This window comes from Podarcis raffonei, chromosome 16, assembly GCF_027172205.1.
Source record: "Podarcis raffonei isolate rPodRaf1 chromosome 16, rPodRaf1.pri, whole genome shotgun sequence".
NCBI classification, from domain to species: Eukaryota; Metazoa; Chordata; class Lepidosauria; order Squamata; family Lacertidae; genus Podarcis; species Podarcis raffonei.
The window spans coordinates 31,868,968-31,896,392 of NC_070617.1; the positions used below are offsets into that span (position 1 = coordinate 31,868,968).

The 27,425-nt window shown below is 45.1% G+C and overlaps 1 protein-coding gene across 5 annotated transcripts in view; it reads right to left on the reverse strand.

Moving 5' to 3' along the window:
* The window catches only part of GOLGA3 (golgin A3), a 46,723-nt gene extending 21,607 nt beyond the window's left edge, over window positions 1-25,116 (reverse strand). For 2 of the 5 annotated variants that reach the window (XM_053369449.1, XM_053369448.1), the window contains exons 1-11: window positions 24,828-25,116; window positions 18,933-19,283; window positions 17,577-17,849; window positions 15,141-15,253; window positions 12,669-13,342; window positions 10,241-10,352; window positions 8,080-8,386; window positions 7,091-7,293; window positions 4,228-4,365; window positions 2,583-2,744; window positions 234-602 (exon numbers count right to left, since the gene is read on the reverse strand). In XM_053369449.1, the coding sequence (XP_053225424.1) occupies window positions 234-602; window positions 2,583-2,744; window positions 4,228-4,365; window positions 7,091-7,293; window positions 8,080-8,386; window positions 10,241-10,352; window positions 12,669-13,342; window positions 15,141-15,253; window positions 17,577-17,849; window positions 18,933-19,053 (2,472 nt within the window). In that variant the 5' untranslated portion in view covers window positions 19,054-19,283; window positions 24,828-25,116. The remainder of the gene's footprint in view (window positions 1-233; window positions 603-2,582; window positions 2,745-4,227; window positions 4,366-7,090; window positions 7,294-8,079; window positions 8,387-10,240; window positions 10,353-12,668; window positions 13,343-15,140; window positions 15,254-17,576; window positions 17,850-18,932; window positions 19,284-24,827) is intronic. The other 3 variants (XM_053369452.1, XM_053369450.1, XM_053369453.1) reach the window with 3 other exon arrangements.
* Between the last annotated feature and the right edge of the window lie 2,309 nt (window positions 25,117-27,425).

Sequence of the window (27,425 nt, forward strand, 5' to 3'; positions counted from 1 at the left end):
AAGACGGAGGATTATCAGAGGTGCTGATGGAAGTCCAATAAGAATGTATTTGTGATAAATTGTGTGGTATGTTTTATAATTTTGCATGTTAAAAACCAATAAAAATATTTAAATAAAAAAATATATAAAAGGTTTGTGAACACTTGCTGTGCAGGTTGCCCTGGCTTACAGGTGTGTTGATGATTATAAGTGCATAAAAGAGCAGAAACACAATTAAGAAGAGTGTATATTACCTGGCTTGACTTGACAACTATTTCTTGTCTCAGCTGCTCCAGAACGTCTGATGCCGCCTCAGTGCTCTCTCCTAAATGTTGGACTCCTTCCTTGAGTCCTTCTTTGCCGGCTTTTGCTACCTGCAGAGCCACCTCTAGAACAATCTTCTCGTTCTGCAAATACTGGATAGCGTCGTCTTTTGAGGTGGCTTCCCCCTGCAACTCCGTCAGCCTGGCCTCCAGCTCATCATAACGTGTCTGGAGGTCGCCCAGTGACTGCTCTCGGGTCTGGAGAGTCTCCTGGGTGGCAGTCAGCTGCTTCATGAGGTCCAGCTGCTCCTGCTGCAAAGCCTCGACCTGAAGATCTCGTTGATGCAACGTCAATTTCAGCTGGATAGAAGGGAAAATGTGTTAGGGTGTCCTCCATTATGAATGCACACATCACATACCCAGCACTTAAGGTCTCTAGAGTGGGAGTGAGGAACCCATGAACCCTCCAGATGTTGCCAGACTACAGCTCCCATCATCCTTGACTGTTTGCCATGCTGGCTGGGGCTGAATGGAACTGGAGATCAACAACATCCAGGCAGGCACATGTTCCCCATCCCTGAGCCTAGAGTACTATGGCAAAGGTAGCCAGCATGGTACCACGAGACGTTGTTGGACTACAACTCCCATCATGTATAATCACTGGCCATGCTGACAAGGGCTGGTGTGAGTCGTAACCCAAAACCATCTGGAGGGAACCAAGTTGGCTACCCCAATCCAAGGGATTAGGTCAGCGGCAGGAAGGAACAGAGCATTTCCTGGGGTTGCATTCTATGGAAGTCAAGGTGCAGAATTCAGCAGCCAGGATGCTCACCAGAGCAAGATAGTTTGAGCATATTACACTGATCCTGGTCCGACTGCACTGGCTACCAATTAGTTTCCGGACCCAGTTCAAAGTGCTGGTTTTGACCTATAAAGCCTTAAACGGCTCAGGACCGCAATACGTCAAGGACCACCTCTTTCCATATGAACCTACCCAGACCCTGAGACCATCTTCTGAGGCCCTCCTTCGTGTGCCTCCTCCTTGAGAGGTCCGGAGGGTGGCAACACAAGAACAGGCCTTCTCTGCAGTGGCTCCCCATCTGTGGAATGCTTTTCCCAGGGAAATTTGCCTGGCACCTTCATTATACACCTTTAGGCGCCAGGCAAAAATGTTCCTTTTTAACCAGGCCTTAGGTTGATTTTATTGACATCCCATGCCATTTTAAAATGTGTTGGGGGGGCACTACTGGGTTGTTTTTATTTTTATTTTTATTATGTATTTTGTGGTTTTATATCTTGATTTTATTCTGTGAACTGCCCTGAGACCCCTGGGTATAGGACGGTATATACATTCAATCAATCAATCAATCAATCAATCAATAAAGTGTAATACATTAGAAACAAAAGAAGTAATAAAAATACAGTTAAAAATCCTACAGCATCTAGCACAGTGCATTGCAATTGCTACAACAGACAAAAAAAATATTAAGTGGTCCCCCTAGACCTGCAGCAATTTTCATGCGGCTTGGAGTAGAGGGTCGGAATTTGAAACCAGTGTGGTAGGCAAACAAGGATGATGTGGAATGTAGACGAGTAATAGATGGGGGATGTGGGTGGTGCTGTGGGGACGCGGGTGGCGCTGTGGTCTAAACCACTGAGCCTCTTTGGCTTGCCGATCAGAAGGTCGGTGGTTCGAATCCCCGCAACGGGGTGAGCTCCCATTGCTTGGTCTCAGCTCCTGCCAACCTTGCAGTTCAAAAGCAGGACAAAAAAAAAGTGCAAGTAGATAAATAGGTACCACTCCGGCGGGAAGGTAAACAGTGTTTCCATGCGCTGCTCTGGTTTCAGTGTTCCATTGTGCCAGAAGCGGCTTAGTCATGCTGGCCACATGACCCGGAAAAACTGTCTGCAGACAAATGCCGGCTCCCTCGGCCTGTAAAGCGAGATGAGCACCGCAACCCCAGAGTTGTCTGCGACTGGACTTGATTGTCAGGGGTCTTTTACCTTTAGCTTTTAATAGATGGGGGACTCTAGGAAGCAGCAGTGGTGGGAATTAGAAAGCGAGAGAAGAACTGTATTAAAATAAAATGCCCTTTGTTGCTACTACCAAATGGCTGGTTGACGGGTGGAGGCAGCTACCTTATCCTCACAGCTGGCTCATCATGATCAGCATTTGCCTTCCAACAGAATTTTCAAAAGCACTTTAAAAAGAACTCCTGTTCGCTGGATTGTATCTCCTGCTTCCAGTCTTGTTTCTCTCCAGTCTTTAAGATGCAAACTATGAATAGGCCTTTGCAAAGCTTTCTGTGAAAAGTTCTTCCCTCTACCAGCTGCATATACCTGCTCTAGCTCCTGCTCCAATATTGCTGCAGAATCTGCCATTTTCTGAAGCTGCTCCTTCTCATCCTCAAACTCCTCCAGTTTTCTCTGCAAGTCCTCTTCCACCATGGTCTTAGCCTCTTGGATCTGCAAGAAGGCTGCCTCCTGGTCTAACATGTCAGCCTGTCAGGAAGAAGCAGACAATTCTAACGAGTGAAAGAGAAAGTGGCCAACACAATACAGGCAGGAGTTTTGGGAATCAAACAATCCAGTCCGTCATTCTCTTAATAAGTTATGTAACCTTAATCAAGATTGCTGAGCTCTGAAGAAATGACTCTTCAGGCCAGTGTTGATGTTAGGCTATACATATGGTTGATCTTCCACTTATTCATCACCCCAAATATTTTTAAAATTAAATTAAACCCCAGCCCAGATACCCCAAATCAGTCCAATTACTAAACCCACTACCCCAAATTAATTCCCCACCCAGATGATCCAGAATCTGCTCCAAAAAAATCACTCACTTACCACATTACCCCCTCCAAATTCAATAAATAATGTGCATTCTTATTTCTTTTGGGTGGTACAGGGGGCAGGGGAAGTATTTTACGACAAGGTTGTCCTATTATTCATTTAAGAAATATTCAGACCAGAGGGCAAGCTAGCAACTGAACAACCACTGCTAAGCACCACGTGCTGTACTGCAAACTGAGACTGCAAATGCTCCAGGGAGGCAGAAAAATGGTGTTACTTCTTTATTTCCCCTTGGCCTTGCCCCACTAACTATGAATGATGATTTTAAATCCACACGGAAACAGGCAGTGGCAACTAAAATCTCACCCCTGGGCTTCTCTCATTAAGCAATGTGTAGCAGACACAGAGCGCCAATTGGGTCTAGCCAAGACCCCAACTTTTATTGCCAATGAATCCATCAGGTACTCTGCCTCCTCCACGGCATATCTAACTAATCTCGACGTCCCTAAGCACCAGAGGGCCTTTACCCTGGCACAATGTTGTGCCCTCCCCTCGGCTGTCATTGAAGGTTGATACAGGAAGATTGCTTACTCGGAGAGACAATGCCCCTGTGACTCTGGACAAATAGAAACAATAGAGCATGTGCTTCTCCAGTGCCTATACTATAGAGACATTTGTATTAGCCTCAGCTCCCCACTACAGTGGTACTTTGGTTTATGAACTTAATATGTTCCGGAAGTCCGTTCTTAAACCAAAGCATTCTTAAACCAAGCCGTGCTTTCCCATAGCAGCACGGGACTCAATTTACAAATGGAACACACTCAACAGAAAGCGGAACATGTTCTGCTTCTAAGGCAAAGTTCACAAACCAAAACACCTATTTCCAGGTTTGCAGCGTTCTTAATCCAAGCTGTTCATAAACTAAGCTGTTCTTAAACTAAGGTACTACTGTACTCCATAAGTACCCAGGACGCACAGGACAATTCCCACCCCCAGCTATTTTTAAGGAAAATCATCCCCAAAAAATGGACATTTTAGCCATTTCCGCCCAGACACTGCTTCTGACTGCAATATTCTTGCAGTATTCTAAGATGACTGTGGTATTCTAAGCTATTACAATTCTGAAGTTTTAGAGATCCCCATATTACAGGAAATACTAAGAGAGTCGAAAGAAAATTCCTATGAAGTTTACCTCAATATTTTGCAGCTGTGTAGCTATACGCTCCTTCTCTTTGATGGACCTGTGCTGAGTCTCTGTTAACTGATGAGAGAGTGTTACGTTCTCCAGCTTGAGATGTTCCAACATGCCCACCTGGGTCATTTGACCAGCCTGTGGAAGACAGTAAGGGAAGAGAAAAAAAAGTCATACTAAATGTTGCTTAACAGCAGTTCAAAGGGGAAGGGAACTGAACCAGTCGGATTAGGATTCATGTCCTCTGTTCCAAAGAAATATACAAATATTTCATTTTATTGGACGTGCTTCAGAGGCCCTCCTCTCAGAGCCATCTCACAACATTTGAGAGATGGGAACAATCGACAGGGCTTTCTTTGTGGTGGTTCCATGGCCTTGGAATAACACCATGACCAAGGCTTCCTCTCTGAGTGTCTTCTGCCAGAAACTGAAGACATTCCTTTCCAATGGGCCTTTCAACACATGATTTTAGCTGCTGCATGTTTGAAGGACATCAGGACCAATGCTGGATACCACCGCTCCCAACTGACTGTGCCTGGACAACCATTTCTCACCTTCTTAAGAAGCTGGGATATGCATGAATCTTTTCCCTGCCAGCACAGCTTCTCTGCTCCTCTCTTCACCTAAAACCATGATTAAACCATGAAGCCCATAGTTCCTCATTTTGTCCAATCTTGGAAATGCGTTACCAGGTTCGGAACAAGCCACAATATTAAACCATGGTTTGGTGATGATTTTAATGCCCAACTTGTTCCAAAGCTGGTAACCATCGTTTCCCGGGTCGCATAAAACAGGGAACTATGGTTAATCAGATGTTTCCCTGTCTAATCACAGCTTCTGACAAATGGAGGAGTGAAGGGGCTCTCATTTTAATTAAATAATCTTCAGGGTGTCTAACTAGGGTTGCACCACATCTTAGGTTTCTAGATGGCAAGGCACCAATTGTCTAATTCCATAGTGGCCTAATTTGGCCCCAAGTGTCTTTTTTTTTTTATAAATTTTTTATTGATTTTCCAACATATATTATAACACATTACAAATGACAATACAAAAACAAACAAACATATAAACATGTATAATTTCATAACCTTTTTTTCCTTATACCCAATTTCGACGACTTCCCCATGCCTCCCTTTTCTGCATCCCTGTTTTAAACTTTTTCAGCAACCCCTAATCTCAATTACTTATAATTCACTTTCTTTAACCTTTTTCTCTTACCCAATCATTTATCGCTGCAAATCTGCTTTACATTACCCATGACATTTTAGCACTCATTAATTTTACAACAGTTCTTAAGATAAAGTTCAAATTTCTTCCAGTCTTCTTCCACCGTCTCTTTTCCTTGGTCACGGATTCTGCCCGTCATATTGACTATATGGGATTGGCCCCAAGTGTCAAATACACATGGAATCACAGAATCGCAGAGATGGAAGGGACCTTGAGTGTCAACTGGCCCAACCCTCTAGATTGCAGAAATCTCAGCTAAAGCATCCATGACAGATGGCCACCCAACATCTGCTTAAAAACTTCCAAGGAAGGAGAGTCCAAAACCTCCCAAGGGAGACCATTCCACTGTTGAATAGCTCTTACTGTCAGAAGGTTTTTCCATATGTTTAGTCGGAATCTCCTTTCTTCTAACTTGAAGAAGAAAGGAATATTTATGTATGGATATACCAAGGGTTGCCAATTTGGTGCTCCTCCAGACGTTTTGGGTCTACAACTCACACCATGCTGGTTCAGGCTGATGGGAGTTGGAGGACAACACATTAGTTTCCCCTGATATACATGCAAATAATGAAGCAATGGTTTCTTGAAATATGTTGTGGGTTGTGGTGGAAGACCGCCAGGGCAAATCACCTTTCAGCTGCTAAAGCTCAATAGGTGCATCCTGGCCAAGCCTCTCAGCCTAACTTACTGGGGAATGGGTGTAGCTCAGTAGAAGAGAATCTGCTTTGCATGCAGAACGTGCTAGGCTTCAACCCCTGGCATCTCCAGGTAGGGCTGGACAAGAACCCTGCCTGAAATTTTAGAGAGCCACTGCCCAACCTCGCCAGGGGTGGGGGTGTCTGCTCCCCCAGGTATCACGGAATAACCCCACCACTTGGCCTTCCATCATACATGTCATCTCTTTCATCAGTACCACACCGACTTGCATTTATTCATGCAAGGTTCAATGTCCTTCCATCGAACCTGCTGAGCCACAGATTTTCCAAGGGTTTGGTGTCTCCGCTGTGCGTGTGTGACGGGAAAACTGTTGAATCTCTTCCACATATAATGTTCAACTGTCCCCTACATAGCATAGCCAGGACTAAATTCCTGGGTCCTGCTTTACTGCGCTTGGTTGGCAGGGCTGTTGAGTCACACGCCGCACTGCTTTTGCAGGATACAGATCCTTCTGTAACTCTGCAGGTGGCGAGATTCCTGAATGCGGTTATCTCACACTCAAAAACCACCAAAAAAACAACAACAACATCAAAACTAATCGGACTGTTATGATGAGAGTGCATGTCGGATTTCGTCTTCAGTTTTCCTTTTTCTGTGAACCGTCCCTTGGAGCTCTCCTGGCCCCAAGCTGTCATTTGGCTCTGCTCAATGACCCACCCTTGCATCGTGGTGTTCACCTTCTGTTGTCGGATATATCGGTCTTTATGTCTCTGTGTTTTTATGTTTGTACATACTTTATGGGCTAATAGCCGTAAATAAATAAATAAATAAATAAATGAGCCACTGCCAGTCAGTGTGCAAACTACTAAGACAGCTTGACCACTGGTGCGTATAAAATAGCTTCTGCCATCTCAATTGTAAGATATTATTCACGCACCAAGAAGTGCCACAGCAGCCAACAAGGGAGAGTCCCCCTTACCTGTATGTTTGCCATCTCACTCTGCAGCCTAACCCTTGCCTCCTGGGCCACAACCAGCTGCTGCTGGTACCAGTGCCGCACTTTCTGCAGGGACGCAATCTCTGTTTGAGACGACTTCAGCTTATTGGTCAACGTGGTGCGGTCCAGTTGCACCTGCTGGAGCTGACTTTGCAATGAGGAAAGCTGCTGTCGGAGATCATGAACTAAGAAGCCAAGCGAAATCATTCGAAAGGTTATGAAGGTTGATCAGCAGCAACGATCAAGCAACAAAAATCAAATTTTATAGACATTTCCATCGCACCTTTAAAAACAATTACTGTAGTTCTTAGCTTTTTTTAATTACTGTTTTTCGATTACATGTTTTATGCTTTGTTGCAGTTAAGTCAACTGCAATAGAGACCTCTCTCTGACTATAGAGCTGCAGAACCTGCAGAAAAGGGCAACACAAATCTATAATCGCTAAAGTGATTCAGGCACCTGCTGAAAATATTTTGTTTGCTTCTATATTTATTTTTTAAAGCTCCTCATTGGTCTTACCTTCGCTTTAATGATGATGGTTTTATAGATTTATTTGCATCTATCTATCTATCTATCTATCTATAATCCATTTGTAGATTTTAGCGGTGTTTTCTCTACCACTTTATTACTACACTGCTGGGAGGCCTTTCGGATCAAGCCATTTAATAAATACCGTAGATTCCTGCGTATTAGGCGACTGGGCGTATTAGACGACCCCCCAAATTGGCAGCTGCAATTTGGGGGTTCATCTTATAAGCCCAGTTGCCCAGTACACTGGGCAGCAACAGGGGGCGGGCTCTGCTCCGCGCCACCCATACCCGGCGTATACGGCGACCCCTGACTTTGGAGAAGATTTTCCGAGGTTCAAAAGTCACCTTATACACCGGAATCTATGGTATTTTAAATAAATTTACAAAGCGCCGCTCGATAAATAATGATTCTTAAGAATAAAGAAAGCAGCACCTACTCACCTGTGCTATCCTTGCTGAGGACACTTTTCTGCATGTCTTCCACCTTCCCCATCAGTCTTTGGTACTGCTCTTCTGCCACCTGCAGGTCGTTGTTGGAGGCAGCCAGGCTGGCATTCTTGGCCTCCAAGGCAGCCTGAAGTTCCGCCATGGCTCTTTCCAGGTCCCAACAAGACTGCTTCAGCGTGGCCACCTCCGAGCTCAGCGAGTCTTGCCTCTGCTGGCTGCTCTGACTGTGCTCCATCTGGGACTGAAGCTTCATGTTCAAAGCAGCAAGCTGGGTTTGCAGTTCCGTCTTTTCTTTGAGAGCCTGAACAAAAAACAATGATTAAAAAATAATAATTTTAAAATAATGGTTTCACAAGGCACCGGAAAAATCAAATGAGGTTCATAGGATTCTTCAGTACCTCCTTAAAATCCAGCTTTTGCATAATCTTCTACAAATGTCACCCCCAACTGAAAAAGAAAACCCCACCCCACCCTAATCCCTCTACAGCCTCTTTTCAGTGTAAAACTACAGCTTGCAACCCCACAAACTATTTATTTTATTTATAGCCTGCCTTTCTCCCAGTGCAGAACCCAAGGTGGCTCACAACATGCCGCAGAATTGCACACCAATCCGATATAAATATTGAAGAACAATTAAATAAGCTATCATATTAAAAAAAACAACACCAAATCAAAACAACTTAGAACCATTTCCGCCACCCACCCTTAGAAGTAAAAGGCAAAGGGACCCCTGACCATTAGGTCCAGTTGCAGCTGACTCCGGGGTTGAGGCGCTCATCTCGCTTTATTGGCCGAGGAAGCCGGTGTACAGCTTCCGGGTCATGTGGCCAGCATGACTAAGCCGCTTCTGGCGAACCAGAGCAGCGCACGGAAACGCCGTTTACCTTCCCGCTGGAGTGGTACCTATTTATCTACTTGCACTTTGACATGCTTTCGAACTACTAGGTGGGCGGGAGCAGGGACAAAGCAACGGGAGCTCACCCTATCATGGGGATTCGAACCGCCAACCTTCTGATTGGCAAGTCCTAGGCTCTGTGGTTTAACCCACAGCGCCACCTGTGTCCCTTCAGCCTTAGAAAACCCTGCCACAAAAGCCAGTTAGTGTCCAAAGGCCTGTGGGAACAAAACAGTATTTGCCTGCTGGCAAAAGGAAAACAAAGAGGAGGCCAGGCGAGCCTCCGGTGGAAGGGAGTGCCACAATCTGGGAGTAGCGATGGAAAAGGCCCACTCTCATGTCCTCCCAAATGTGCCTATAGGCTGGCGGAACTGAGAAAAAGGCCTCTCCTGAAGATCTCAAAAGCTGACTGGCTCACAGAGGGAGATGCTGTCCTTCAGAAAGCCTGGAATCAACTGTATAGGCCTTTGTAGGGAATAATCAGCATTCTGAATTGTGCCCAGAAACAGACACGCAGCCAGTGGAGATGTTGCAATAATCTGCCTGCAGCATCTTGGACCACTGAAGTTCCTGAACACTTTCCAAAGGCAGACACACATACGGTGTTTTAGAGTATACCAAATAACAACCACAACCACAACAATTTATTTATATGCCACCCATCTGATTTGGTTGCCACAGCCAATTTGGGTGGCATCCAACAAATTAAAACATTAAGAACAGTAAAACATCAAACATTAAAAACTTCCCTATACAGGGCTGCCTTGTGACTAAGGCATGTGTCCCTGTTCCCAGATCAGACATCTCCAGGAACGGGTGCATATTGTGCATTGGTTTTAAATATGCAAGCATACTCCCAGCCGCTGCCAAAACCTGGGCATCTACACTCAGGGTTGAATCTAGGAGTACATCCAAGCTGCGAACCTGAGTTGTCAGAGGAATGTCAACCCACCCAGCACAGGTTGAATCCCAATTCTCTGATCTGCCTTTCCACCAACCAGGAGCATCTCTTTCTCGCTTAAACTTCAATTTGTTCACCCTCAGCCAGCCTGTTACTGACACCAGACACTGATTTAAGCCCTGAAATAGCATTCTCACATTTAGATGAAAAAGAGACAGATTGGTGTCATCAGCATATTGGTGGCACCGAACCCCAAAACTCTGGACATCCTCTCCCAGCAGTTTCACATGAAGGGTGCCCATTCCTGCTTTAAGTAGCCTCAGTAACATCCTGTACAGAAGGGGTGACGTCATTTGTACCTCATTGGCTTCCAATGACAGCGCTTCAAGCTGCCCTTCGAGACGCATCTTCTCTTTGAGGACCTGCAACATTTCGTCATGCGTGCCTGCGATAGAACTCTCCATCGATATACTGGGGAGAGACAAAAGCGTGCGCACACTTTATCAATGTACACGTTGTGCCAGTGATATACATGGCTATTTCGCAGCTCATGATATCGTCCCTGTTATTTTCTTATTTGGAGCATTTGTACATGGCTGTTCTTTCAAAAAAAAAAAAAAAAAGGCTCCCAGAGTGGCTTACATACAATGAATTAAAACAAGACAGTCCCTGCCCACTGGTTTACAATCTAAAAGATTTGACACAAAAGGAAAAAGAGGATGGAAGAGGGGAGAAAACGCAAAAGCAGGCACCAATTCTTTAAGTAAACGATAGCCCCTTACTGAAATACCACCAGGATGGAAAGAGTACAAAGGCAGGAGCAACATGATGGAGCTGGTTTTTCAGCAGAGCTGACAGGATGGGCCTTGTTTCCCAATAGATTTTCCATAGCCCCAGCTGAGATACTAAGGCAATCTGATTGTATTCCAACCCTCCTTGCTGACATACCGCTGCTGCTGCTGCCGCCACCACACCCCATGAGTGCGGCCGCCATTTGAAAACATCAAAGTGACACTGTATCATGAGCCTGAAGCAGGATGATGGCACAGAATGATGACAACGATGCAATGTGGGCCATTGCTAAATGCCCTTGGGAACTCTTTACAGCCAACCTACACTTGCTCAGAAAATTTAGTCCCTCTTGAGCATGATGGAGAATAGATTTTCTGAGCCCTGCAAATGGACACTTTAAAAAAAACTATGGGGTGTTTAATATTTTTATTTCATTCAAATAACTTTCGAGCCAAAAGGATACCTAAAAACTGGCCATTAATTTATAAGAAAGATGGAAGGGAAAGAACAGCAACCACGATCGGCACTGCGATATTGACCAATTGCTAATTCTATACTTGTCCTAAAGAGATGGGCACTGAGAAACTCATTATAGTATCATGGGTGAGTAAGCTTCTGAGAACCAACAAGTAATCCCATTCTTAAAAGGGCTAAAGTGGATAAGTGCATCTAGGGCAGGAACCCTTGCGTCTCATTAAGTGCTAAAAGCTGGAAAGATCTGTGCATGGATTAAATACTTAATGGGTTGTGTGAGAAGGATGCTGTAAGGTTCATAAACAGGGGGACACGCTGAAGGTCCTCTTCTATGACAAAATGCTGAATGCGATTCAGTCAACCACCTGACACGGAAAGAGGTCAACCCACAGGGGCGGTCTGGGTGCATATTGTTCACTTATTACTTAAGGCATTTATAGCCAGCCCTTTAGGCAAAAAGGCACTCAGAGTAGCTACATACTGAGTCACATCATTGGTCATTCTGGCTTATCTACACTGATTGGCAGCAGCTCTCCCAAGTTTCAGAAAAGGAGGCTGTCCTACCTGGAGATGCTGGGGATTGAACTGGCGACCTTCCGCATGGCAAAGCAGTCATTCTACCACTAAGCTATGGCCCTTCCCCAATGCATTGCAACTACACTTACTCCATGCATATCCCACCTTTGTTTCATGATGGATCTCAAAGCAGCGTACATGAGCTGTAGCTTTGGGAAGAACTGCAAGCTCAGTAGCAGAGTGTTAACACCTTGCATGATGAAGGTCGCAGGTTCAACTCCTGGTGTCCCAGGTAGGGCAGGGAAAAGCTCCTGCCTGAAACCCTGGAGAGATGCTGCTGGTCAAAGCAGACAATGCAGGATGAACGAGGGCCAATGGTCTGACTTGGTATAAGGCTGCTTCCTACCTTCCCAGAGTCTCCCACCCAAGCTGCTGCCTACTAGCCATGATGGCTCAACGCTGCCTCCAGGAATCAAAGGCAGCATATGCCTCTGAATACCAGTCTCTGGGGAACGATAGCTGTGCTCATGCCCAGCTTGTGGGCTCCCCAGGAGGCACCTGGCTGGCTGCTGTGGGGACTAGAGGGGCCTTTTGGTCGCAACTATCAGGACACTTCTTGAGAACTGCTGTGAGTCAAGGTAGGCCAGGGATGAGGAGATCAGAGCCCGTCCAGATGTTGCTGGACTCCAACTTCTGTCAGCCCCAACCAGCATGGTCAGTGGTCAAGTGTGATGGAAGCTGTAGTCCAACAACATTTGGAGGGCAACAAACTCCCCATCCCTGGAGTGGACAGCACTGAGCTTGATGGACTTGCCAACCAAGGCAGCACAGAGCGCCTTCATATAACAGTCCAAGCTAATGCTCTTCACAAGCTGACTGCACACTGCAGAAGACGCCGCAGCACCTTTCACAGCAGAGACAAATGGTATTCCTTCGCAGACAAGTCAAGGCAGAAAAATATTCCCTGGAGGTTCAAATATTTGAAAGCCACTGCAATGCACTTACCTGCTGGAAATGCTGTCCCTCCTGCTTCTCACTTCCCCGTTGACTTCCTGATCGTCGGGATGGTGCTCTGTCGCAGCAGCAGCCTGCAAGACTTCCCTGATGGAGGGAAACTGTCCAACTGCATCCAAAGGGACCTCCTGGCCATTTACAGTCAGCGAAGTGCCCTGCCTGCTTTCGGAATTGAGCAAAGCGCCATAGGGCCCCCTTCCCGATAAACTACTGTACGTAGAACTGTCGCTCTCGTTGCCATCCAGCCTCAATCCTACTTCACTTCCGTCAATATCAGAGATGCTATCTCCGGCCAGAGAGGAATTCTCCAGCCGGTCATCTGGATCAGGGGTTAGCCTGATCTCAGACACAACAGACGTCAGGCTGCTTCGATTCTGCTTCAGGGAGCCACTTGGTGAATCAAGCGGAACATGCCCTTCTGCATCTTCAGTTCTATAGTCTGCCAGAGACCGGATTCTACTTGACCTGTTAGATTTAGAACTTTTCCTTTCTTTTGATTGTGTCGGAAGCCCCAGGCTTCCCAGTTTTGGTCCCCGCGGGACGCTGGTTCGCAAGAATGAGTATTCTTTTGTCATAGACACAGTGCTGGCCCTCGGCAAAGACTCTGGATGTAACATCAGCTCAGGATCGAGGGTACTGGAGGGACGGCTTTTAGCTGTAGACTGCTTGGACAAGAAAAAGAAGATGACAAGCAGTAGTATAAATGGAATGCAATTTCTGATCACCAAAGTCTTTTATTTTAAACCAATCAACTGCCCATCATGTAAATAAATGGAAATCATCATAGAACGGCAACCAAGGTTTCTTTTTGAGGTTCCCGAATGCAAAAGTCAGTCTCCTCCTTTCAGTGCGAGAACTTTAAATGTAATAATACTTCAAGTTTATATTTATATTTAATATTTAAAGTTCCAGCTTATTCTTCCTTCACCACCAGATTTAGGGATGGCAAACATCCCCGCCAAATCAGTATGGTTAACACATCAAAATGGCTCTACCTGAACAAACAAGTGTCAGGCCCATCTGTTTTGTGAAAGATCCATGGGTGGACATCAGTCTGGTTTGCACATCACACCAAGTCAAACCATAGCTAAAAACGTGGGCTCTGAGAGAGTGAATCTCAGCCACTCTGCTCCTCCTCAGTCATTCTGCTGTTGTGCTGCACTGAGCTGAGCCATGGCATGACTTGGTGTGTTGTTTGAACAACATGCTACACCAAACGATGGCTTGGTTGAGTGCAGCAGGCGAACACACGAGACCACCCATTCAAGTTAAACTATGGTTTGGCTTAGTGTTTAGTGGGAACCAGGTCATTGATTTGAGCCAAATACTGTTGTTTTCAGTTATCTGTGATTGTATGGAATGGAAATAGGGAGCCTGTGGCCCTTGAGATGTTGCTGGACTGCAACTCCCATCAGCCCCAGCCAGCATGGCAAATGATCAACGACGGCAGGGGTTGGGAGTCCAGCAACAGGTTCTCTATTGGCACACCAGAGTGAAAGTCAAAGAAGCATCAGCCTCAATGGCAAATTGTCCTCTAGCTTTTAATATAGATGGGAGTGGAAAGTAACCTTCTAGGGCATGCACACTGTATATGCTCAGAGAATAAAGAGGGTGAATGAATGCTCACTACTCAGTATACTACTGGCATGTCCATGTGATATGGAAGTGTCATCTGCCACCCAACGCAGAGTTATGGCTGGGGCTAGCCACAGCACTTCCAAACTCAGGGTACTGCAGTTAATTATAACTAGAATTAGTGAAAACAAGCCAGGATCAAACCATAGTATAGTCGTACCTTGGAAGCCAAACAGAATCCATTCTGGAAGTCTGTTCGACTTCCAAAACGTTCAACAAGCATGGTGCAGCTTCTGATTGGCTGCAGGAGCTTCCTGCACACAATTGGAAGCCACAGAAGCCAAGTTGGACGTTCAGCTTCCAAAGAACGTTCGCAAACCGGAACATTCACTTCTGGGTTTGCGGCGTTCCAGAGCCAAAACGTTTGACTTGCAAGGCGTTCAACTTCCAAGGTACGACTGTATCGGATCCTGGCTTAATGACCAACAAAGGCTTTAAACAAACAACAGTTCCTCAGGTTTAGATGTCACAAGGAACTGTGGTTTGTGTAAAACCATAGGCAAGAGCTTCTGAAGAAGATAGGGGAGTGATGGTTGCATAAGCCCAATGTTCACCACAGCCTGTTCATATAGAAAGAGAACATGAGCTATCTGTTACTTTTGAATGGGGCCCGTTGTCTGTGAAAGCTGCTAAGGCTCCTGGCCTTAAAAATGGATAAATGGAGATATGTAGATCACACTGCTGCAATTCTGTGACCCCCTCCGCAAACTGAGTCCACCCCACAGCATCACCTCAAATGATGCTTTGCAGCACCAAGGAGCAGTTTACAGGATTTCCCAAGTCATTAGAATTCATAAACACCAGAGAAACCACTTGCTAGGCTCTTACTCTCTCCTGGTGCCTTTTTACACGATACTGTTTGAGCTGTTCTTCAAGGCGCCTTCTTGCCTGAAGTCTGATTTGTTCTTCCTTCTCTAAAGGGAGAGAAGAATCGGCTGAACCTACAGGATGAAAGACAGGTTTTATGTATTTAGATGTGTGTGTGTGTGTGTGTATTACTAGGCTGGGTAGAAATGTATGTTTCTTAGCAAAAATTAGGGAAAAAGTAAAAACAGCAAGAGAGGCAGAAAAGTGACAGTTCTTTCATTTCAATTACTAGACTGAAAGGTTGCATGCTTTTTGGGGGGAAATGAAGTTAATTTAGTGAGCATCCAATGAGGCTTCTATCTACCAAGGCTTAACAGTACCCATTCTGTACCCTGCCCAGAATGGGACCCAGTACCTCAAAGACACCAACAAACAAAGAAATTTTGGGATGCACTGTGAGATTGTTAACAATTGGTCATGGAGAAGATGTAGCTCAAGGGAACAAGGACATCAGTTCCAGCTCTTGGGTTTGACTAGTCAGCAAGACCCACCTCAATGTATAATTTGGTTACATCTGAAGATTCTGCTTGCTTTAAATTGGACACAAAGCAAAGCAAATTGGACGCAAAGCAAATTTAGAATCCTCCATTTTTACATCCCCACAAGGGTCTGGTCAGTAGAGTCTCCTCTTACAAATGAGGAACTGAGGCACTGTGACAACTTCAGGTCACTGTGAGCTGAGCAGAAGCTTGGATCCAGATTCCCAGGCTTCTCCTCCAACTGGCTATCCACTGAAATGCATCATCTCCCGATATAAGTTGTTCATAAAAAGCTGGCTTCAGTCCCGCTTATATGTGAATTGTGTAGAAGGACTGAGCTGGGCGATGCCAAACTTATTTCCGTAACTCAAGGGCTAATCAACATGGTGGCCTCCAGATGTTGCTGGATTCCAATTCCCATCAGCCCCAGCCATTGTGGCCAACAGTCAGGATGATGGGAGTCCTGCAACATCGGGGGGGGGGCATTATAACTACCCCTATCTCACGACTTACTACAATATTCATGCAGATAAGCAAAGCATGCGGTTTTAGCCAGGTGAGCGTGCAGCTGAAAAAAGTGCCCCAAACCCCAACGCCTTGTGTAAGCACTGATATTAAGAGTGCACAGTTTAGGATCCACAGCTCTTCAATCAACTTGTTAACAGCTCCCTCCAGATTAAGAATACTGCCTGTTGCGGAACCCTAATTGCCATGTTTTTATTGGCATGAGGGAAGGGGTTGGCAGCCACAGGACAAGTTGACTGAACTGTGGTCTCGCGGTTAGATTTGAAAACGGATTATTACAATCACTCTCAGTGGTGACATCCCACTTGTAGAAAGCTCTCCACAAGGAAGGTTTGTCTGACCTTAGCAAAAGTTTCACCCCCAAGTATTTTAACTATGTGCTTTTCTTCTCTGCCAATTGATTTATTATTTTTTAAAATGCTGCTTGTTTCATATTTGTTTCATTACATTAACTTTTAATATTATGGACCATTTTAAAAGGTGAGATATAAATGCCCACAGATAAACAACTAGCTAAACCTCAAGTGTTTTGGGCTTTTATCTAAACAGGTGATGTTGTGCAGGGTTACAGGCTTGTAAGTAAGTGCAACAAACAGTTATCAGCCTGCAAAAACATATATACGTACTAATATACCGTATTTTTTGCTCTATAAGACTCACTTTTTCCCTCCTAAAAAGTAAGGGGAAATGTGCGTGCGTCTTATGGAGCGAATGCCGGCTGTGCAGCTATCCCAGAAGCCAGAACAGCAAGAGGGATTACTGCTTTCACTGCGCAGCGATCCCTCTTGTTGTTCTGGCTTCTGAAATTCAGAATATATTTTTTTCTTGTTTTCCTCCTCCAAAAACTAGGTGCGTCTTATGGTCTGGGTGCGTCTTATAGAGTGAAAAATACAGTATGAAGTCTGTATTCTCATGCTGGCCAAGGAGAAGATTCTAGTAGAAAAAATATAGCTTTCTACCAAGTAGGCAATTCATCTCTCCTCTGCCAGCACTTTTATTCACCTGCATGGATTTCCTGGTCACCCATGGCAAGCTGTTAAAATACAAGCCTGGCTTTATACAATATAATTATTCTGAATTTGCACTTGCCTAACTGGAATGCAAAAAGAAGAAAAAGGAAAGCAATAAGGGTCCTTTGTTTTTAACAGTGTTTTAATGGCAACATTTACTCAGCCCAACAATGTTAAGTAAAGTAAGTGTGTTAAATACAGAGTCACAAGCACCAATTGCCACAGAGCAAAATTACAATATCAGATCAAGCTTCTTTGAAGTGATATTTGGAGACAGAGTCTGCAGAGGCCAGGAGAGTAATGGAAAGTGGGGAGGGAGCTTTTTTTTTTTTTCTTGGAGCAAGAGAAAAAAACAGGGGGCTCCGCCATAAACAGATGCTTACACAATTTGGTTTCTTGCATGGGAAGGCTTAGTTTGAGGGACTGCAACGCTTCCTTCCTAAGCACTATGCCCTCAGCACTAGCTCCCTGAGACGACTTTAGGTTGTCATGGAAACCGGGCACACCTGGAGCTGGTACTTCCTCACGTGGGGTGCCGTTGGGGTCAGAAGAGACAGGGTAGCGAGATGCTGGTCCATTCGCACATGGCACCTCGCTGCTGTTTGGAACCAGGCATTCCCCTTCAGCTGGCACTTTGCTGTCATTTACACTAGTCACTGGAAAAGAGCAGAATATTGGGTTGCACTAGGTTCACATCCCTTACAAACTTAGGGGTGGAAGGATGGGTCTCCAGTCTGTTTCCCCTTCCTATAAAGAGAGGATATCCTAGGTCTTTAAAGCATCCCTGCTATAAGAAATACCTTGGCAAAGGCCCACCTGGTTTGACTAGCCTGGGACCTTTGGCTGTTCAGAAGAAAAGCACTGGGAACACAGGCAACAGCATTATATGAAATCTGTAAAGGGTATTATCTACCCTGACTGGCTGCAGCTCTCTGGGTCCTCAAGCAGAGCTCTGTCAAATTGCCTGCTCCTGACCCTTCAACCAGACCTGCTAGGACAAGGATGGGGGAATTCAGGCACAGGGGCCTAACGCAGATGGCCATCTGGTCCTATCCAGCAGGGCTCACCTTATTTGATTCGATTGGGTTATTTAATTTCTGTATCACTTAATATATTAAAAATATGTCTCAGCGATGTACAAAAAACTAAAGCAACAACGGACAACTTAAACAAAATATTACAAAAATACACAGCTACAAAAAATGTACATTAAAAATTAAATATATATTCAGTTTCCTTCTGACACACCACTACCCTCAGCCTCTGGATTCTCACCCAGGGTTTAAACCAACTCTCAGCTCACCAAGCACAGGAGTGGTTCTCAAACCTTTTTCTCTGTGCCACCCTTTCGGAATGAAAATTTGCTTGGAACGCACCAAATTTATCAATTGATGCTCTTGCTCTCATTTTGAAATTAAAAAACGGATACTATACTATACTACACTGAAACATATGAATTTTTCTTTGATGGTCCTTTAATCTTCCTGCCACCCTTGTCATCCTCTCCTGTCACACCAGCGTGGCACGCCATGCCCTTTGGGAACCACTGCACTAAAATCTCAAAACGAGGAGAGATCCTGGAAAGAGTGGACATCACCTGTGTTCTCTTGACAGGCCCAAAGTGGGATGGCACTTCCTCAGGTTGTCCACTGCCCGCCTTATGTCCTTAGCCTGACTGCACTACCTTCAGAAACACATTCCTCGCAGCAACACAAATCTGATCTGCAGAAACAGCTTACCATGAAGGCCATCTCCTTCTGCTGGCCGCTCCAATTTGGCCTCCATCTCCACAGGCTGCTCAGAGCTGTAGGGGCCCCCGTTGCTGGCTTGCTTCTCCAGCAGGATCACCGAAGAGTCCATGGCAGATGCTATTAAGATGCAGGGGAAATATTTCCCCAGCTGAACAAAACGCACTTTTCAGGAGAACTGCCGAGTCCTGGTTCTATCCATCAGAAGAACTGCCAGCAAGGAGACTGCGCAAGAGGACACAATACCAAGCTTCTCATCTGTAGTTTTACAGCAGGCAACTCAACTCAGTCCAAGTCCGGTCAGCAGGCAGCTCAGGATTTCCACGAGATCATTACAGCAGCCTGAAGGGGGGGAAAGCAATTACTAAGTTGCGTCACTCTCTAGAGCAGGCTTCCTCAACCTCGGCCCTCCAGATGTTTTTGGCCTACAACTCCCATGATCCCTAGCTAGCAGGACCAGTGGTCAGGGATGGTGGGAATTGTAGTCTCAAAACATGTGGAAGGCCGAGGCTGAGGAAGCCTGCTCTAGAGACAAAAAGGCATTTTATTTTTTGTAAAACAACAACAACAAAAACCCATTCAGTTACAGTGGAACAATCACATGCACTACTTAAACCAATAGTTAACTGATACTCTTTATTTGGACCTCATATAGGGGAAATGGCACCATCCATACACAAGAGGGAAATAATAGCTGGCTTGGCAGAACACAAAGGTTTTCAGAAGTAGGAAGAAATTTTTTTGGGGGGGGACCGTAGGGAAGAGGGAACCCCAAAACAGTCTAGTGAGGGAGTGGACATACTCAGCAGCCCCATAACATGTCAGGGGAGGAGGTTGTGTTTGTGTTGGGAGGGAGAACAGAAAATGGAGAAAGGGATGGAATAGAGTACAGTGGTACTTCGGTTTATGAACTTAATCCGTTCCGTAAGTCCGTTCTTAAACCGAAACCGTTCTTAAACCGAGGCGTGCTTTCCCTAATGAGGCCTCCCGCCACCGGTGCCCTTTCACCATTTGGCTTCCGCTCTTAGACCGAGGTAAAGTTTGCAAACCGGGACACTACTTCTGGTTTTGCAGAGTTCATAAACCGAACAGTACGTAAACAGGGCTGTTCTTAAACTGGGGTAACACTATCTTGGGAAAGGTTATGGCTAGCTAGCTGCAACTCCACACTGAGACATTCTGTTCCAGATCCCACTTGTGTCCATCGAAAACCTAGATGCACTCTAGCATGTCCCAGACACAGAACCCTTGGCAGAACTACATGCAGATGAAGGGGCAGGAAATGCCTTACATGGGATTCACTGCCACAAGATAGGTAGGTGGCCACCAAGATGCCTACAGGAAGCCCACTAGCAGAAACAAAGCTCAGCAGCACCTCTCCCCAGTGGTGATCCCATTAACTGGTATTCGGAGGCATCCTAAAGATACCAAGCAAAGAAGCAGAGCTTGGGCTTAGCCTCCATGAATTTGTCTACTCTTTTAAAGCCATCCAAGTGGGTGGCCATCAGCTTGTTGGTGTGAATTCACTCCTATGGAGAGAGAGTAAAAAAAGCACTGCACTTAAAGGGGAAATCTGCCCTCTCTTCTGAATTCTGCATGGCAGGTCCATCAGAGACAGAGATCCTATGGCTGACTATTTGTTTATCTGTTTATTTCATATCTATCTCTCTATCTACTTATACATACACACACAAATTTTCCAATTCCAAAATCTCAAAGTGCTGCACAATCCAAACAAAAATCATTAAAATAAGCAAACAACCCAGATAATCATAGAACATAGTTGCAGCAACTACAGCAGCCAGAATCAACAATAACAAACACCCTCCTTGAACTTGACTCGGTGGCTAATTGGCAGTAGAGGGGTTGTGCAGCAGATGCCCCACTGAGCAACCTAGCTGCAGCTTCTGAGCCAATCTCAAGGGTAGCTCTTCACAGAGCACATCACAGGAATCCAGTTGTGAGGTTACCCTCAAGGTTCCTAAGCATGAGTCACAACAGCTTAGGCTATCCCAGCCCAAGAATGGTATTAATGACTGGGTGATCATTATCATAGACCTCTGGCTTCTTTAGATGTTGTCGCACAACCTCCTCTTTAAGGATGGCTGGAGTAATAATGCATCCACCACTCGCTTGACCCACCTGCCTAACCTGAATGATGGGGAAGAACTGGGAGGACCCACGATACAGCAAATAGCTACAAGTGTTGTGTCCACAATCTCAGGCACCATCAACTGAAACTAGTACCACAGAACTCAATCTAGCTCAGGGGATCTCAAACGGTGGTCCATGGCAAGCTTCATTCAGACAGTTCTGGGTCTGTGAAGAACAGTGGGAGCAGCAATTGTGGAAGGTGAGCACAGTGCATTAAATATCAGATTTTTACAGTGGTACCTCGCAAGATGAATGCCTCGCAAGACGGAAAACTCGCAAGACGAAAGGGTTTTTGGTTTTTGGAGTTGCTTCGCAAGATGATTTTCCCTATGGGCTTGCTTCGCAAGACGGAAACGTCTTGCAAGTTTGTTTCCTTTTTCTTAAAACCGTTAATACAGTTGCGACTTGACTTCGAGGAGCAACTCATAGCACGCGGTGTGGTAGCCTTTTTTGAGGTTTTTGAAGACTTTGGTGATTTTTGAAGCTTTTCCAAAACTTTTCCGAAACCGTGCTTCACAAGACGAAAAAAATCGCAAGACGAAAAAACTCGCGGAACGAATTAATTTCGTCTTGCGAGGCACCACTGTAATTGTATTCTTATTGCTCTCTCTTTTTCTTCTATTATGATTTATGGTTTATTATTGTATTGTATTTTATATTGTACTATACAGAATTCAAAATGCAATATAAAAGAATACAATACAGAAAATGAAAGAAGCCATAAAAATACAATTTAAAAATGTACAACTTCTGGCACAGCACATTACAATTGCTGAAGCAGGCAGAAGAAACATTTTAAGGGTCTGCCAAGACAATTAGCAACCTTCAAGTGGTCCATGGTGGAAAAGGTTTGGGAACCACTGGTCTAGCTTGACTGGTAGTGGCGCTTCCGGGTGAAATCTTGACTATTATATGCCACCTGACCTTTTAAAGTAGAGATGCCAGGGATCAAACTTGGGATGTTCTGCATGCTAAACAGGCAGGCTCTACCACTGAGCTACGGTTGCCCAGGAGGAAACAGAACCAGCTCTGATTTTTGCAGGTGTTAATAACCGCTCAGCTTGCGTAGTAGCACAACACTCCCAATACTTAAACAAATAAGCTTCTGATAAAAGGGCACTCCCTAGAAAGCAAGGTTTGCTTAGCCCACGTGTAGTATTCAGAGCATACTAGCATTACACTATGTAAAGAAACAGCTAGAGAAATAAGCAAAATCATTCTAAGTGACCAGGTGGCTTGATATGACCCACTTCCTCACAAACTCAGCTTCCCTGCTCTCCGTTCCTTAGATGCAATAAGGAAATAATACTTACTTGCATTACAAGGTTATTGTGAGGTTTACATGGTAACATATATGAAGCACTTAAAACTAAACGCATACCAAGAATGAGCAAACAAGGTACAATAGCAGCCAACGTAAGGTGCCTCCAGTAGCTCTTTAAAGCACAACCAGAGTGTCAAATGTGCAGCTATTATAGGACTGCACTAAACAACCAGTTTGGAAACGGCAACACAGAGCTGTATCTGGAATGTAGATGGTGAAATGAAGATGCAAGAAACAAAACATCAGACAGGTGCAAGTCCCAAGTAACCCACCCACACAAGAATTATGAAGTTACTGTGCATGAAACATATATCTGTACACTGACGGCACTAGCTGGATCAGAGCAATAATAAGGCTGCCCCTTGCAATAGGCATAAACTATTTTCATTTGCAATTTGTACCACCAGTTGCCTTTTATTTTCACCATTCCCACTGACAGCTAGACTATTTTATCCTTCCGTGCCCAGACAGTTTCACTTACAGGACTAAGCACTTGTTTATTGAAGTCTTATACATCTGGCAGAGCAACCAACACTCATATCATATTGCAGACGAATGAATTAGGACAAGAGTGGGCTGTGAGGAGGGTTCACTGCCGTGCAAGGATGGTCAGATTGAAAAGAGAGACATGATAGCAAAAGTTGCATTGGAGAGGAAAGAAGAACCATGGAAATCAAATGCAACCTTTAGACCAGCAGAGTTTAAGCATCCTACTTTAAAGGGAGCCTTTCCTCATCAACTAGTCCTCTAAGGAACCTCTGGGATACCGAAGAACCTGTGGCCCTCCCGCTGTTGTTGGACTACAATTCCCAGCATCCCTGAACACTGGCCATGCTGGCTGAGGCCAATGGGAACAACAGTTGGCGGACCACATGTTCTCCAACTCTGTTTTAGAGAGATCAGATTGAATGAGAAGATAGATCATGCACCAAAAATAGCAATCCCTGTTGAAAATAATAGAGCACTATTATATGGCTTTGTTGTTTAGTTATGGTTTGTGTAATCAAAAGCCTTGCATACTCATACTTTTCACCAAGAATTAAAAGATCACTGCCATTTATAAATATTTTAAGTCTCTGGGACTAAAGCAGTTACTGTTGCCTACACACATACAATTGAGGTGAGGGAACTGAACAAAACAGAAAAACACAGGCTTTGTATCATTAAACCAGTAAAGTAGGTTTTCAGGAAATTTAGAGTAATTTTCATAGAGTAACTTGCATCAAAATGTTTTCTGGTGCTCTAGGGTGATCTAAATTTAGCATTTTACTCAGCTGCTGACTCCCAAAAATTCACTCAGACCTAAGGCTATGGTCTGAACCTCAACAGGTTTGGATCTGTTGGGAAAAGATCATTTTTCCTGAATTGCCCAAGAACCCTGATGAACATTGCCTCAGGGTTCATGAATGAAGAAACTTGAGGCAGAAATGGAATGAAAAACCAACAACATACATTCAGCTCCGATACACTCAGACTTCCAAACACCGAGTTCCTTTCCATCCTAAAAGTTAATAATTCGTTCCAGCCGGGCGCAGAACTCGGCCAAAATCTTCTCATGGAGCAACCTTGGGCCTGTCACTCAGTTTCGACCTCTCAGAGTTGCAATGCATATAAAAAAAGGGAGGGGCCATGCACAGTGTCCTGAACTCCTATTCAGAAGGCAGGAAAAATCACATATAAGGGCATAAATACATCTCCATTGCTCAAGTCCCCATCCTCTTCCTTTTAGCCAGCTGGATGCCTCTCTCTTACACACAGAACACACACTACATTAGATTGTTTTTGTGCAGAGATCTAAGAAGAACTTCAAAGCACATTATTATTATTATTATCATCATTCCAGGATACATAGTTCTTACGCTGCAATCCTATGCCTACCTTCCTGAGGGTTAAGTCTCACTGAATTAAGTAGGGCTTACTTCTGACTAAGCATGCATAAGCTTGGGAATCAATATATTAGATCTTTAAACATATTTATGCCACTGAGCATTCGATTGTTTCCTTAAAATCCACAACATCCACTATTGCATCCTCTCCTTCATATGTAATACACATAGACACACACACACAAAAATAGGATTGGTCTGCCCTAGAATTCTAAACACAGTACCAGAGACCATTCCAAATATTTCCCAAAATACATTATATGCACTAATATGTTCCCTCTCTCACAAACAGACACACAGAGAAAGACACAGAGGCTCCCCTCCCTCTCCAGCTCAGCTGATCTCCTCCACCCTCCTCCTCCTCAAAACAAACATCTGCCTCCCACCTCCAGCCACCACTGTCCTCCCCCCTGGCAGCACCCACCAGCCCCAAGACACCCAGCTGCTGTGGAGGGGCGGGGGTCAAGCCAATCCCCCCTCCCCCACCCACCCCCAGCCAGGCCCCATTCCCTCCCCACTGACCTGCCCGAGCTGGACTCCCATGTTTTCTCTCCCTCCCTCCTGCCCGAGACGTGGCGCTGCTACAGCATCTCCAGCCCAGCCAAAGCGGCGCGACGTTTTTTCCCGTCCCCCCGGAAACAACCGCCCGGGTTGTTGGGCCGAGAACTGTCGGCGCGGGGCTAGGTGTGTGATTATCTCCCCTTCCGCCGGCAAAAAAGCACCTCCCGGATCCCGCCCCCGTCATAGTGCGCCAAAGCTCGGAGGAAAAGACGGGGGTGGGGGTGGGAAGGAGGGGAAGGTTAGGAGTCAAAACAAGGGTGGGGCCGTCCCGAGGGCGGAACCAGGAAAGGGAATCGGTGTTTCCCCACCACCGCTACGCACACGGCGGCGGACGGTTTATGTGGTCGGACCTGCCGGGAGGGAAGTTGCTCTGGGTGGTTTTGTGACGTTTGACTTTCTGCCACCAAGCCTGGTGCCAAATAACTGGTCTAAAACTTTTGTTTGTTTGTTTTGCTTTGTTTTTTTGGCACGGGTGGGGGAATCGCAGAATAGGAGCGGTTCAGTGTTTAGGGAGCCAGATGCATAAGAGGACTGGGCTTTTAGTAGTGGCGTACAAAAGGGAATTTCACAAGGTGCGGTTGGAAGGGCAGCAATTCGCTTTTCTATGCAGCTGTTTAAATGTGCCGGAGCGCCTGGCCTCCCCTATTCAGTGGTCATGCATTGCTTTGTGTTGTTGTTTTTAAATATATTTTATTGATTTTTCTAAATAATGACTATCCCTCCTCCCCATCCAACATTATGGACTTCCCACTCCATACCCTCCAAACACAGGGTCCTTATAGGAAAACATTGTCCCAAAGTTGTCAGGTGCAAGTGAGGTGGCTGGGTGCCACTGTGGATCCGTTGTGTGTGCAATAAAAAATTATGTCCTGTCATAAAGTTATCCTTTTATCCTTTCCCAGCTAATGCCTTGTCTTTAGTTCTTCAGAGACTACCAGTGTCTGCGTTTTCTGTTTCCACTGTGATAGCTGCAAATGTTCCAGTTTTGAGTACTGGTTCATTGAGGGTGCTGAGAATTGAAGCTCTGTGAGGGGTAAACTACAGTTCCCATTATTCTTTGTGGAGTAAGGAATATGCAGCCCCAGAGTCCAAGGCATCTCTCCCAGCCAGCCTTCAGCTTGTTGTTGTTGTTGTTGTTGAGTCGTGTCCGACTCTTCGTGACCCCATGGACCAGAGCACGCCAGGCACTCCTGTCTTCCACTGCCTCCCGCAGTTTGGTCAGACTCATGTTTGTGGCTTCGAGAACACTGTCCAACCATATCGTCCTCAGCCTTCAGCTAGCCTGCCTAAAGATGGATCCCAGACCTTCTTACTTCTAGCAACCCCTGCTCAAAACTTTATTTTCCTGACACCTCACACCCAGTTACCCTGGCAAGCTTCCAAGCCCAGAAATTCCTCTGCAGTTTATATTTCTCCCTTCACACCTCAAATAATCAAAATCCTATCATTTATTAATTTCTAGAGTTTAGGGTGTCCCCCCAGGCTATCACAGTATGTAGAAGATCCCTATTGGAGTTTTCGTTCTTGTTTAATTATGTACAGTGGTACCTCGGGTTACAGATGCTTCAGGTTACAGATGCTTCAGGTTACAGGCCCCATTAGTGGTACCTCAGATTAAGAACAGTTTCAGGTTAAGAACATCTCCAGAATGAATTTAAGTTCTTAACCCGAGGTATCACTGTATTTTGTGTTCTCATTTTGTATTTTTATGTTTCTGAAATACTGGAGAGCTGCTTCTGAGGTAGATGAACCAGTAATCCGACTTGAGTATAAGGCAGCTTCCTCTTTTCCTATGACTCACGATTTAAAAGCAGTTTTGATTTTATATTTCCTGCTGTAGGAATGGAAATAGTTGAAGTGAGGTGTCCAGGAGCAGGGGGAGGCTACAAACCCCCCCCCCCATTTTCCAGAGGACCTTTCTTCAAGTTAGAAGACTGCTTCAAGCCAGAGATGCATTTCAGAGGCAAAAACAAAACTAACCCCAAATGGAAGTCTAAAACAACTCACAAGTTTGGGCATAACAAAAGCAAATACAATCATTTTGCTTCAATTCAAAGTTTACAACTCCTGTAGACTTACTAGATTTACATGTTCCTCCTTTCTTGTACGTTGGCTGGGCAACACGAAACAGAAAAAGAAAAAGAAAGGAAAGGTGAACCCCAAAGTGCTGAACATTGATTTTCTTTGAAAAACACTCTAGCAAATGTGTTGTGGTGCCTGACCCATTTTGAGTAACTGCTGTCCATCAAAGGCAATACAGTGGTACCTCAGGTACAGACGCTTCAGGTTACAGACTCTGCTAACCCAGAAATAGGTTAAGAACTTTGCTTCATGATGAGAGCAGAAATTGCGCGACGGTGGTTTGACAGCAGCAGCGGAAGGCCTCATTAACTAAAGTGGTACCTCAGGTTAAGAACAGTTTCAGGTTAAGAACAAACCTCTGGAACAAATTAAGTTCTTAACCCGAGGTACCACTGTATTGTCAACAAATGCCAGCTCCCTCTGCCTGAAAGCAAAGATGAGCGCTGCACCCCATAGTCGAATTCGACTGGACTTAAC